The sequence below is a fragment of the Porites lutea genome, chromosome 3 (assembly GCF_958299795.1).
Source record: "Porites lutea chromosome 3, jaPorLute2.1, whole genome shotgun sequence".
Classification (NCBI taxonomy): domain Eukaryota; kingdom Metazoa; phylum Cnidaria; class Anthozoa; order Scleractinia; family Poritidae; genus Porites; species Porites lutea.
In genome coordinates, this window is record NC_133203.1 from 38,429,456 (window position 1) to 38,440,485 (window position 11,030).

Genomic DNA, 11,030 nt, shown 5'->3' on the forward strand with positions numbered 1-11,030 from the left:
TTCTCAGTATTATTCAACACTGGGAAAATGGTTGTTTGAGACTTGAGGTTTTTTTCTCACATCATCTCTTATTATCTCTTATTATTTTTACGCATCATTTTCCTGCGCACAATCTGGCTAGCAGCGTTTTAGACTTTGTGTCAACTTTATTTGGGAGGATACTCTTGAAAGGATAAAGTCTTTATTCGACGTATTGGTGGAAAATAGGGTCTTTTTTTTCCCTAATGAGCAGATACATGTATATTAAAAGGGGACATGCACTGGAGGCAAATCGCAATAATAGAACAATGGTAAATCAAAGAAATCGCAATGCTTTCTCCATACGCCAAGGGAAGCTTTTAACACGAAGTATGGGATCAACAAATACTGGTGGTCAGTCACATATTAGACTATCCTTGGCCGATATCAAACGATCAAGGCGGAACTAGGATATGCACGTACGTTCATTATTGACAATACTTTTTGAAAAAGGTATATTCTTAACAGAAATAGACCATGAGAGTAGTCCGCAATCTCACTCAGTAATGAAATGAAAAAACATTATTGATTATTGAGTTCCAAAGAGCAAATAAAACCTGCTGAGAAACAGACTGAAGTAAAATTTGCAGAGTATCTTCTCTATGGCAAGGAACAGTTGGGGAAAAACAATCATATTAACAACAACAAAACAAATCATTAACAACAACTGATTAAGGAACATTTTCACCGTACAATTTCCGGCATACTTATCGACCCTAGGTATAGGCTTCAAGTGTGGTTTTTCAGAATTATTAAATTTAGCAAGCTATGCACTAATAGATGTTAAATTTGGAATTTCGGGGTTTGATGTTCACAATATGTGTTGAGTATTTTCATGTGAACGTAACTCGATGGTTAATATTTACAATATCAATATGGCATGCTTGAGAAGGGGCCCACCAAAGATATAAAAGCACGGTTCTTTGCTCCACAGAGTAGAAGTCGGGATAAGGCTGAACGATGAAGACTTTAATCCTGTTAGCCTTGGTTGGCTATGCGCTGGCCTTCAGCTTGGCTCTTCCATTCAACGAAAATGCAGAAAAAACAATTAACGATGAAATGAATGAAATTGCCAACGATTTCCAGGCAGAACAACGTAAAGGGTAAGACAAAAAAAATGTTGCGACACGTAAAATTAAAACAGTGTAAGTTAAAAAAAAAAACAAAACAAAAAAAAAAAGAAACATAAATAAATCAGCAACATGGGGCCGGGGGTCACATACTTTAACATTTGTTTTAGGAACAATTTTCTTTAAGTTTCAGGTTCGAGCATTTCTGAGCTATCTTTCGGAAATAACTTCCTTTAAGGCCGGATTTGCATTGTAAATGTTAATCACATAATTCGTTCAAATAAGTGAAGAGTACCTTAAATTCCTACTTCAACATTGCAATCAATTGATTTGGTTTTAGTAATGGACAACTGACATACGTGCTAGATGAAGATGACGATGAAGAATTAGAAAATGAAGATGAAAAACCGGACGAGGATACCGACGACGAAAACGACGATAATTAAGACGATAAAGATGAACAAGACGAAGACGAAAATGCTGTTGACGAAGTGCAAGGAGAAGATAGTGATGGCGAAGTTGCGGAGGATGAAGACGAAGATGAAAACTCTTTACTCAGTCAAGCAAACGATTTTTCAGATCCCGCCCCTATACGGTTCCGACGAGTTGCTCGGCGAGTAATTTGTCGTGTCGGACGACCCGTCCGCCGTGTGATTCGTAGAGTAACGCGTCGTTTTCGACGTAGACGTGGTGGTCGTCGCGGAGGTAGAGGCCGTCGACGTGGTGGTCGTCGAGGACGTAGAGGTGGTCGACGTGGTCGGCGAGGACGAAGAGGACGTAGAGGACGAAGAGGACGTAGAGGGCGAAGATGACGTGGAGGTCGTCGCGGTTAATGGCAAATAAATGTTGAAACATGGTAAGTACACCTACATGTTCGTTGGCTACCAACGAAGAGAATGAAATTTAAGCTCAGCTATCTTGTAATTGGTCCCACATACAGTGATGATACTGAACAAGTCATGTTTTCGCTTTTAATAACTACTAGTGACTGCCAAATATATATACACGCTTTGTAATTTGATTTTACGACAATTGTTAAAACTATGATCACTTATAATGGCTGAAGAATGAACGTTTTCGGCTCATTAACGTACTGAACGTTTCTTTATGGACTGAATTTATTCAAAATAAGTGTTGAAAACCAATTTACTTCTATAAATTGAATAAAACTGCTTTTGTGTTCACTAAAGTCAGTTAACTAAGTTTTCAACATCTCTTCTTTTTTCAGATTTTCACAAATATGCGTTTGATGAAGATTGACAAAACAACAAAGCGAACAGTAAAACGGCTTAATTTACCTCTTGATAGTATCCTGTGTCGGTAACATAATACTACTGTAAACTTCGCTGCCCAAAGTTTCTGGAATGAAATAAAATCTTTTATTGCATTAAGGAAGTTTTTGAGATTTTCTAACTTAGCACCTAGTAATTCGGTAACAAAAATAACAACCTTGGAACAAACTTACATGGCATAAATTATGTCGGTGCACATATACCCGGGAGGGAGTACTTCCTTACAAGAAGCTAATAGGGAGGTGCCGCTAGATGGGGTCGCATTTTCACGACTGGGTTGACTATAATAGGATCGCATTTTCAATGGAGTTACTAGAATGGGGTGGCACATTTTCGGATTTTTGGGCTTAGAAAGTTCTTCACATTTACGGTTAGCAAACGTACCAGAATGTTTTTACTGTAGGTGAAAAGTAAAGTGTTCTTCATTTTATATAATGTAGATACATAAATAGAAAGTGACTAAGTAAGAATCGCGAAAATTACATTTGCCCAACAGTGACTAAGATGGGGTCGATAATTGGCCACAGAAAAGATTATAATAGGGTATGGGTATGAGTCGCTGGCCTCTCAGAGCCCCTGAAAAAAATGCCAATTCATTCACGCCGTGTTGACAGACACAGTTAGACTATTTCGTCATTTAAATAGTCGCACCAGTTTACCTGCATTCTTGTAAACAGACATTTATTACAAACTCAAAACGGTTTGCAAAGAAGGGAAGTCCGGCATAAAGCTGAAATAAACGGCCATGCTTATGAATGATGCAAATATATTCACGCTTTAACTTAGTCAGGCCGTAAAAATAGGCTATTTGCGCGATGGCGTCATTTTACTTAACTACGACCAGAATTCTTTTCGTATTTTAATAAAAGCGCTAATTTGCACAAGAAAGCAAAAACGTGAAGGATTATGGTCGTAGTATTAAAATGACGCCATCATGCAAAAGGCATATTATTTTTCCAATCCTTGGCATTGGAGACACTGTCGGCTATTTGGGCTTTTTCCCTATCGGCAGCTTTTCGGATCCACGCATCTGTGCTATTTTCGCGCCATTTTGAGGAATTATTATAAGCTTAGGCTTCAATTTTTATGTACTTTAAATAACGCGGGTCATTCTTTTGTTAAGAGGCTTCGTAATGATTTGCGATGCAAATTCGATGACCATGTCGCTGTGGATTTTAATAGTGAAACTGCGAACGTTTCGCTCTATGGCATCCGTGGTTTGACCGTCCCTCGATTAGCCCAGGAATTCCGCCTTAAATGTGCTAACGAGCCACTTTCTAGGATCATTATTCTGGAGATCGGGAGAAATGATCTGAGTTCGCAATCCCTTAAGGTTGTAATAAGGGAACTATTCGACTTGGTGGATCATAACCTCCCAGGGGCACCCAGAAGCAAATATTGCCTAACATCTTCTATTACTTGAGGACAGCTAAAAATTTGTAGGTGACTGTTCCATTCATGTACAATTTTATCTGAAAATAATAAATTCCCCACGACTGATTTTCTAAAGTTTAATTTTTCACATCTCACTCCCCAGGCCAGTTTTGCTATTTTCCGTCGTAAGAAGAAAACCTAAAATTTTCGGATTCAAAAATGCGATGGAGGGAGGGATTAGAAAAAAATTCACTTTCCTAAAACGTTAAATCGTCTCTAAAATTTTCGGGAAAGTAGTTCTGAATCCCTAATAATTAAAAAAAGACTTAAGTTTAGCCTGCGTTTCAGCCGTTCTCTCTTTCGCTCACTACTTTTCAAGCGCCTGCTACGCAGACTAACTTAAGTTGCCTCAGGATGCATGACCGAACATATACAAATTTTATACCGCAGCATAAAATGCATTTCTATCTAGAGATCTAAAAGTACTCTGGATAGCCTTAAAAGTGTTTTTAAATGTATTTATTGGGTGACCCTGACTTGCGGTCCGTCGAGTTCGTTTGCGATGGTGGGCGTTTATAAACATGGCCAGCAATTTGGGAACATTGCCCCCCGCAGTCACATGCACTCAGTTTACTAAAAGTAAAATGTATGGATTAAGTTATTGTTCAATCGATCCCTTAGAATAATCTGGTAGTCGCCGTCGGTGCAAGATTGTCAGTTGTGACAAAAGGTTGAAACTGGAAAGGGTCTTTGAGCTGAGCGAATTGTAATCAATGCGGTTTTCACTGTCAAAAATCTTAAATAGAAGTACAAAAATCCGCCATAGTGACCTTGCTTTCAGCCCATGCAAACCACTGATCTCTTCTGCAGGCCACTGTTTCCATCTGAGATATTCATCCATGGTCCTCTGTCGAAAATCAAAGACCAAACATAGTACTCTCAATATGCATAATTTCTGACCCTTTACGAATTGAATCATTTGAGGTTTTTGCTTTCAGAGACAACAAAATTCGTTTTCTTTACCACATCGTTTTCTGATTACATCAAATTTGACTGCCATAAGTGTTCCGCAGGTTCTTTCCCGCCTTCTTTCGCAAGTTAAAAGCCCGGGAATAACTCTATGTTTTTGTGCGTGTGTTCAATGCGTCATCATCCATCGCTCTTGATTTTAGAGCCGCTTTTTTGGCTTTTTTGTTTCCAAATTTTAGGCCATGGACGTTCCTCGGTGGCAACACAGCAGGGGTTTGCCTCTGGTGGAATTTAACAGAAAGACTGCCCGTTTAATAGGATGCTGGAAGCACTATTTGCCGACCACTAGCTTGTATTTGTTTGGGAATATTTGGAACTACAGTCCCTTAATCGTCAAGTCCTGTTACCTGATGTTGCTCACGGGCAGTATTGTTTATAATATAGTTACTATAGGGTGCTATATTAAAAGACATCTCTTTGCTTTGTAATCCTCAGAACTGGGCTACATATATGTGATTTACTTCTAACGGCGTTTTCATTACATAGTGGGTTACTTATTGTATTTGTCGAATTTAATATGTGGGTTGGCCCTATAATGGTGAATGGCCCATCAACGATATATTTATTTTTTGTTGGCCATGTTACGATAACACTTGGCGTATTTATGCCCTCAATTCATGTATAATTTGGTATAGTTAACAACATTAGGCTGTGTAGATAAACCCAACGCTTATTAATATGATAACTTTATCTTGTCACATTGTATGTCGGTGTCTAATTTTGTCAGTATCAGCTGTGAGCGGAATTATTCCATAGCATTAGCCGACAACATCCTTCAAAATTCGTGTTAGGAATTTTATCCTATAAGTTGAGGGCATTTCTGTCCTACATTATTGTTGTTCTGCCTATTTTGCCTCCAGTCATGTTTAATACTGCCGCACTCACGAGGAGCCGCAAGCGGTGATATTTTTGCACGGCATCTGGCGGCACATCAAAGAATTTGGAATTGAAGGGCAAATTCCTAGAATATCTTCGCCAGTTAAGCTGGAGAAAAGGTGTTAAAAAACCTCAGGATCCAAAACAACACGTCAATCAAAATATCACTTGGACCTTTTCGCTAATGAAGAGCTATCACGCGGCTAAGCTTGAATTAGACATATTTTGAAATATAGGTTTCATGTTCCGTAAAATGTCCTTTTATTACATGGACTGTCCTCCCCTAAGAGCAGTGTGAATTACTGTCTTTATATTTTCAAGAGTGTCCTTCAACATCAAGTGGTTGCGAATAAAGCCGGCGGGAGAGTAAAGGATGACTCAAATACCTTATTATTGATCACGATACGAGCTCCGAAATCTTGCAAGACGACCAACATGACAACAGGGGAGACACGCTCGGTAATACTGCCAGGAGATCGAAGGGGGAAACTCTGTTATAATATATGAATATTCCCTTCGCGGCATACAAAAACGCATGATATCAGGTGCAAAAATAAACGCTCTCTAGTAAAAGTTGCAGGGTAAGAAAATCAACGTTGTACTATCTTGCACGGGCACTCTAGGTTCAAGCCTTTCACTTTAATACTCTTTCTTTCCAGGACTGAACTTAGCTGCCTACAACAAAGTTAACTTTTAAAAAAATTAAAATATATGACTTAATCAATGAATCAATGACAATTTTAAAATACAATAATTAAATTTATTATATAAACACCATGGCCTGCGTAGCTACACGACTACTACACAATACCCGCCAGCTACGCAGGCTACCAATGAAATTCCAGGTAAGCTTTCGCGCGAAAACATGATATCTTCACACGTGAAAATAACATGTTATTTTCACATGTGAAAATGTCACCGTTGCGATGGCTGCATAATAAATTCGCGCCTTTCGCAGGAAAAAACTGTTTCAATTGAAATGGTTTGGTATTTCATTGGTGTTTATATAATAAATAGAACTTTACATGGCCGGTGGGAGATACGAATTTTTTCTTCAACACTCGAAGAGAAATTTCGTATCTTCGCGCGGCCATGTAATAATCCTCTATGTATTAGTATTCAAGCGGTCTAATGATTGAAAGAAATATCGAATCACTTTTTTTAAAGTTTGACATGCAAAAAAAGAAAACCTCGCTTGGAACTGATGCTATATTATTGCTCTCTATATCCATTTGTCAGCAATGTTACGAATATTTTGAACGGTAGGGGTCTTTTCTGGAATTAAAAATGAATAGAATGAGACAAAATTAAATTGAAAGCCATTTCACATGAGATAAATAATTATGATGCTATCATGCCTGCTTTGATTAAAATGCGTCCCAAAAAATCATCCAAATAGTGACCAAACAGACTTAACCGACGAGTGTTCCTCATAATGGACCACTTGATCTTTTTAAGTCATCCCCGTTTTTTGTCGAGTGTTTATGAACTTGTTTTCAACTTTTTCAGGGTAGATAACCTCGCAATACTTTTATCTACGCCTTTAAGGAAAGAGTTACTACACAATAGTAACTAAACAGACTAGAATTCTAACATTTACAAGATAATACTTTTGGACCATGCCACACTCACTCGGGTGCAGTGAGGTCTTTTTTAACCTCTTAAACAGACTTAATATGTGTATTTATCCCAACAATTACTAGGAAAGAAGTGTAATTAGGTCTCAACGTGACTTATCTACATCACTCCTTAGTCTCACAGCGTTTTAGACTTTGTGTCAACTTTATTTGGGAGGATACTATTGAAAGGATAAAGTCTTTATTCGACGTATTGGTGGAAAATAGGGTCTTTTTTTCCCTAATGAGCAGATACATGTATATTAAAAGGGGACATGCACTGGAGGCAAATCGCAATCATAAAACAATGGTAAATCAAAGAAATCGCAATGCTTTCTCCATACGCCAAGGGGAGCTTTAAACACGAAGTACTAGTATGGGATCAACAAATACTGGTGGTCAGTCACATATTAGACTATCCTTGGCCGATATCATACGATCAAGGCGGAACTAGGATATGCACGTACGTTCATTATTGACAATACTTTTTGAAAAAGGTATATTCTTAACAGAAATAGACCATGAGAGTAGTCCGCAATCTCACTCAGTAATGAAATGAAAAAAACATTATTTTTTAGCATTTTAAATTCTTGAGTTCCAAAGAGCAAATAAAACCTGCTGCGAAACAGACTGAAGTAAAATTTGCAGAGTATCTTCTCTATGGCAAGGAAATCAGTTGGGGAAAAACAATCATATTAACAACAACAAAACAAATCATCAACAACAACTGATTAAGGAACATTTTCACTGTACAATTTCCGGCATACTTATCGACCCTAGGTATAGGCTTCAAGTTTGGGTTATCAGAATTGTTAAATTTAGCAAGTTATGCACTAATAGATGTTAAATTTGGAATTTCGGGGTTTGATGTTCACAATATGTGTTGAGTATTTTCATGTGAACGTAAGTCGATGATTAATATTTATAATATCAATATAGCATGCTTGAGAAGGGGCCCACCAAAGATATAAAAGCACGGTTCTTTGCTCCACAGAGTAGAAGTCGGGATAAGGCTGAACGATGAAGACTTTAATCCTGTTAGCCTTGGTTGGCTATACGCTGGCCTTCAGCTTGGCTCTTCCATTCAACGAAAATGCAGAAAAAACAATTAACAATGAAATGAATGAAATTGCCAACGATTTCCAGGCAGAACAACGTGAAGGGTAAGACAAAAAAAAAATTGCGACACGTAAAATTAAAACAGTGTAGGTTAAAAAAAAAAAAAAAAAAAAAAAAAACATGAATAAATCAGCAACATGGGGCCGGGGGTCACATACTTTAACATTTGTTTTAGGAACAATTTTCTTTAAGTTTCAGGTTCGAGCATTTCTGAGCTATCTTTCGGAAATAACTTCCTTTAAGGCCGGATTTGCATTGTAAATGTTAATCACATAATTCGTTCAAATAAGTGAAGAGTACCTTAAATTCCTACTTCAACATTGCAATCAATTGATTTGGTTTTAGTGATGGACAACTGACATACGTGCTAGATGAAGATGACGACGAAGAATTAGAAAATGAAGATGAAAAACCGGACGAGGATACCGACGATGGAAACGACGATAATGAAGACGATGAAGATGAACAAGACGAAGACGAAAATGCTGTTGACGAAGTGCAAGGAGAAGATAGTGATGGCGAAGTTGCGGAGGATGAAGACGAAGATGAAAACTCTTTACTCAGTCAAGCAAACGATTTTTCAGATCCCGCCCCTATACGGTTCCGACGAGTTGCTCGGCGAGTAATTCGTCGTGTCGGACGACCCGTCCGCCGTGTGATTCGAAGAGTAACGCGTCGTTTTCGACGTAGACGTGGTGGTCGTCGCGGAGGTAGAGGCCGTCGACGTGGTGGTCGTCGAGGACGTAGAGGTGGTCGACGTGGTCGGCGAGGACGAAGAGGACGTAGAGGACGAAGAGGACGTAGAGGGCGAAGACGACGTGGAGGTCGTCGCGGTTAATGGCAAATAAATGTTGAAACATGGTAAGTACACCTACATGTTCGTTGGCTACCAACGAAGAGAATGAAATTTAAGCTCAGCTATCTTGTAATTGGTCCCACATACACTGATGATACTGAACAAGTCATGTTTTCGTTTTTACTAACTACTAGTGACTACCAAATATATATACACGCTTTGTAATTTGATTTTACGACAATTGTTAAAACTATGATCACTTATAATGGCTGAAGAATGAACGTTTTCGGCTCATTAACGTACTGAACGTTTCTTTATGGACTGAATTTATTCAAAATAAGTGTTGAAAACCAATTTACCACTATAAATTGAATAAAACTGCTTTTTTGTTCACTAAAGTCAGTTAACTAATTTTTCCACATCTCTTCTTTTTTCAGATTTTCACAAATATGCCTTTGATGAAGATTGACAAAACAACAAAGCGAACAGTAAAACGGCTTAATTTACCTCTTAATAGTATCCTGTGTCGGTAACATATACTACTGTAAACTTCGCTGCCCAAAGTTTCTGGAATGAAATAAAATCTTTTATTGCATTAAGGAAGTTTTTGAGATTTTCTAACTTAGCACCTAGTAATTCGGTAACAAAAATAACAACCTTGGAACAAACTTACATGGCATAAATTATGTCGGTGCACATATACCCGGGAGGGAGTACTTCCTTATATGAAGCTAATAGTGAGGTTCCGCTAGATGGGGTCGCATTTTCACGACTGGGTTGACTATAATGGGATCGCATTTTCAATGGAGTTACTAGAATGGGGTGGCACATTTTCGGATTTTTGGGCTTAGAAAGTTCTTCACATTTACGGTTAGCAAACGTACCAGAATGTTTTTACTATAGGGTATGGGTATGTATGGGTATGAGTCGCTGGCCTCTCAGAGCCCCTGAAAAAAATGCTAATTCATTCACGCCGTGTTGACAGACACAGTTAGACTATTTCGTCATTAAAATAGTCGCCCCAGTTTACCTGCATTCTTGTAAACAGACATTTATTACAAACTCAAAACGGTTTGCAAAGAAGGGAAGTCCGGCATAAAGCTGAAAGAGACGGCCATGGTTATGAATGATGCAAATATATTCACGGTTTAACTTAGTCAGGCCGTAAAAATAGGCCATTTGTGCGATGGCGTCATTTTACTTAACTACGACCAGAATTCTTTTCGTTTTTTAATAAAAGCGCTAATTTGCACAAGAGAGCAAAGACCTAATGGATTATGGTCGTAGTATTAAAATGACGCCATCACGCAAAAGGCCTATTATTTTTCCAATCCTTGGCATTGGAGACCCTGTCGGCTATTTGGGGATTTTTCCCTATTGGCAGCTTTTCGGATCCACACATTTGTGCTATTTTCGCGCCATTTGGAGGAATTGTTATAAGCTTAGGCTTCAATTTTTATGTACTTTAAATATTGCGGGTCATTCTTTTGTTAAGAGGCTTCGTAATGATTTGCGATGCAAATTCGATGACCATGTCGCTGTGGATTTTAATAGTGAAACTGCGAACGTTTCGCTCTATGGCATCCGTGGTTTGACCGTCTCTCGATTAGCCCAGGAATTCCGCCTTAAATGTGCTAACGAGCCACTTTCTAGGATCATCATTCTGGAGATCGGGAGAGATGATCTGAGTTCGCAATCCCCTAAGGTTGTAATAAGGGAACTATTCGACTTGGTGGATCATAACTTCCCAGGGGCACCAAGAAGCAAATATTGCCTAACATATTCTATTACTTGAGGACAGCTAAAAATTTGTAGGTGACTGTTCCATTCATGTACATTT

At 38.4% G+C, this 11,030-nt stretch overlaps 1 protein-coding gene across 1 annotated transcript; it reads left to right on the plus strand.

The window, feature by feature from the left end:
* The first annotated feature begins 954 nt into the window (after positions 1-954).
* On the plus strand, positions 955-9,249 carry LOC140932269 (uncharacterized). The gene is made up of 3 exons (XM_073381892.1): positions 955-1,121; positions 8,346-8,438; positions 8,740-9,249. Exons 1-3 carry the CDS (start codon positions 979-981, stop codon positions 9,230-9,232), a joined length of 729 nt encoding a protein of 242 aa, XP_073237993.1. The 5' UTR covers positions 955-978; the 3' UTR covers positions 9,233-9,249.
* Positions 9,250-11,030: the final 1,781 nt, after the last annotated feature.

Coding starts and splice junctions, on each gene's coding strand:
- LOC140932269 (XM_073381892.1), top strand. CDS start 979: ATGAAGACTTTAATCCTGTTAGCCTTGGTTGGCTATGCGCTGGCCTTC. Junction 1,122..8,345: donor CAGGCAGAACAACGTAAAGG/GTAAGACAAAAA, acceptor GCTGGCCTTCAG/CTTGGCTCTTCCATTCAACG. Junction 8,439..8,739: donor CAGGCAGAACAACGTGAAGG/GTAAGACAAAAA, acceptor ATTTGGTTTTAG/TGATGGACAACTGACATACG.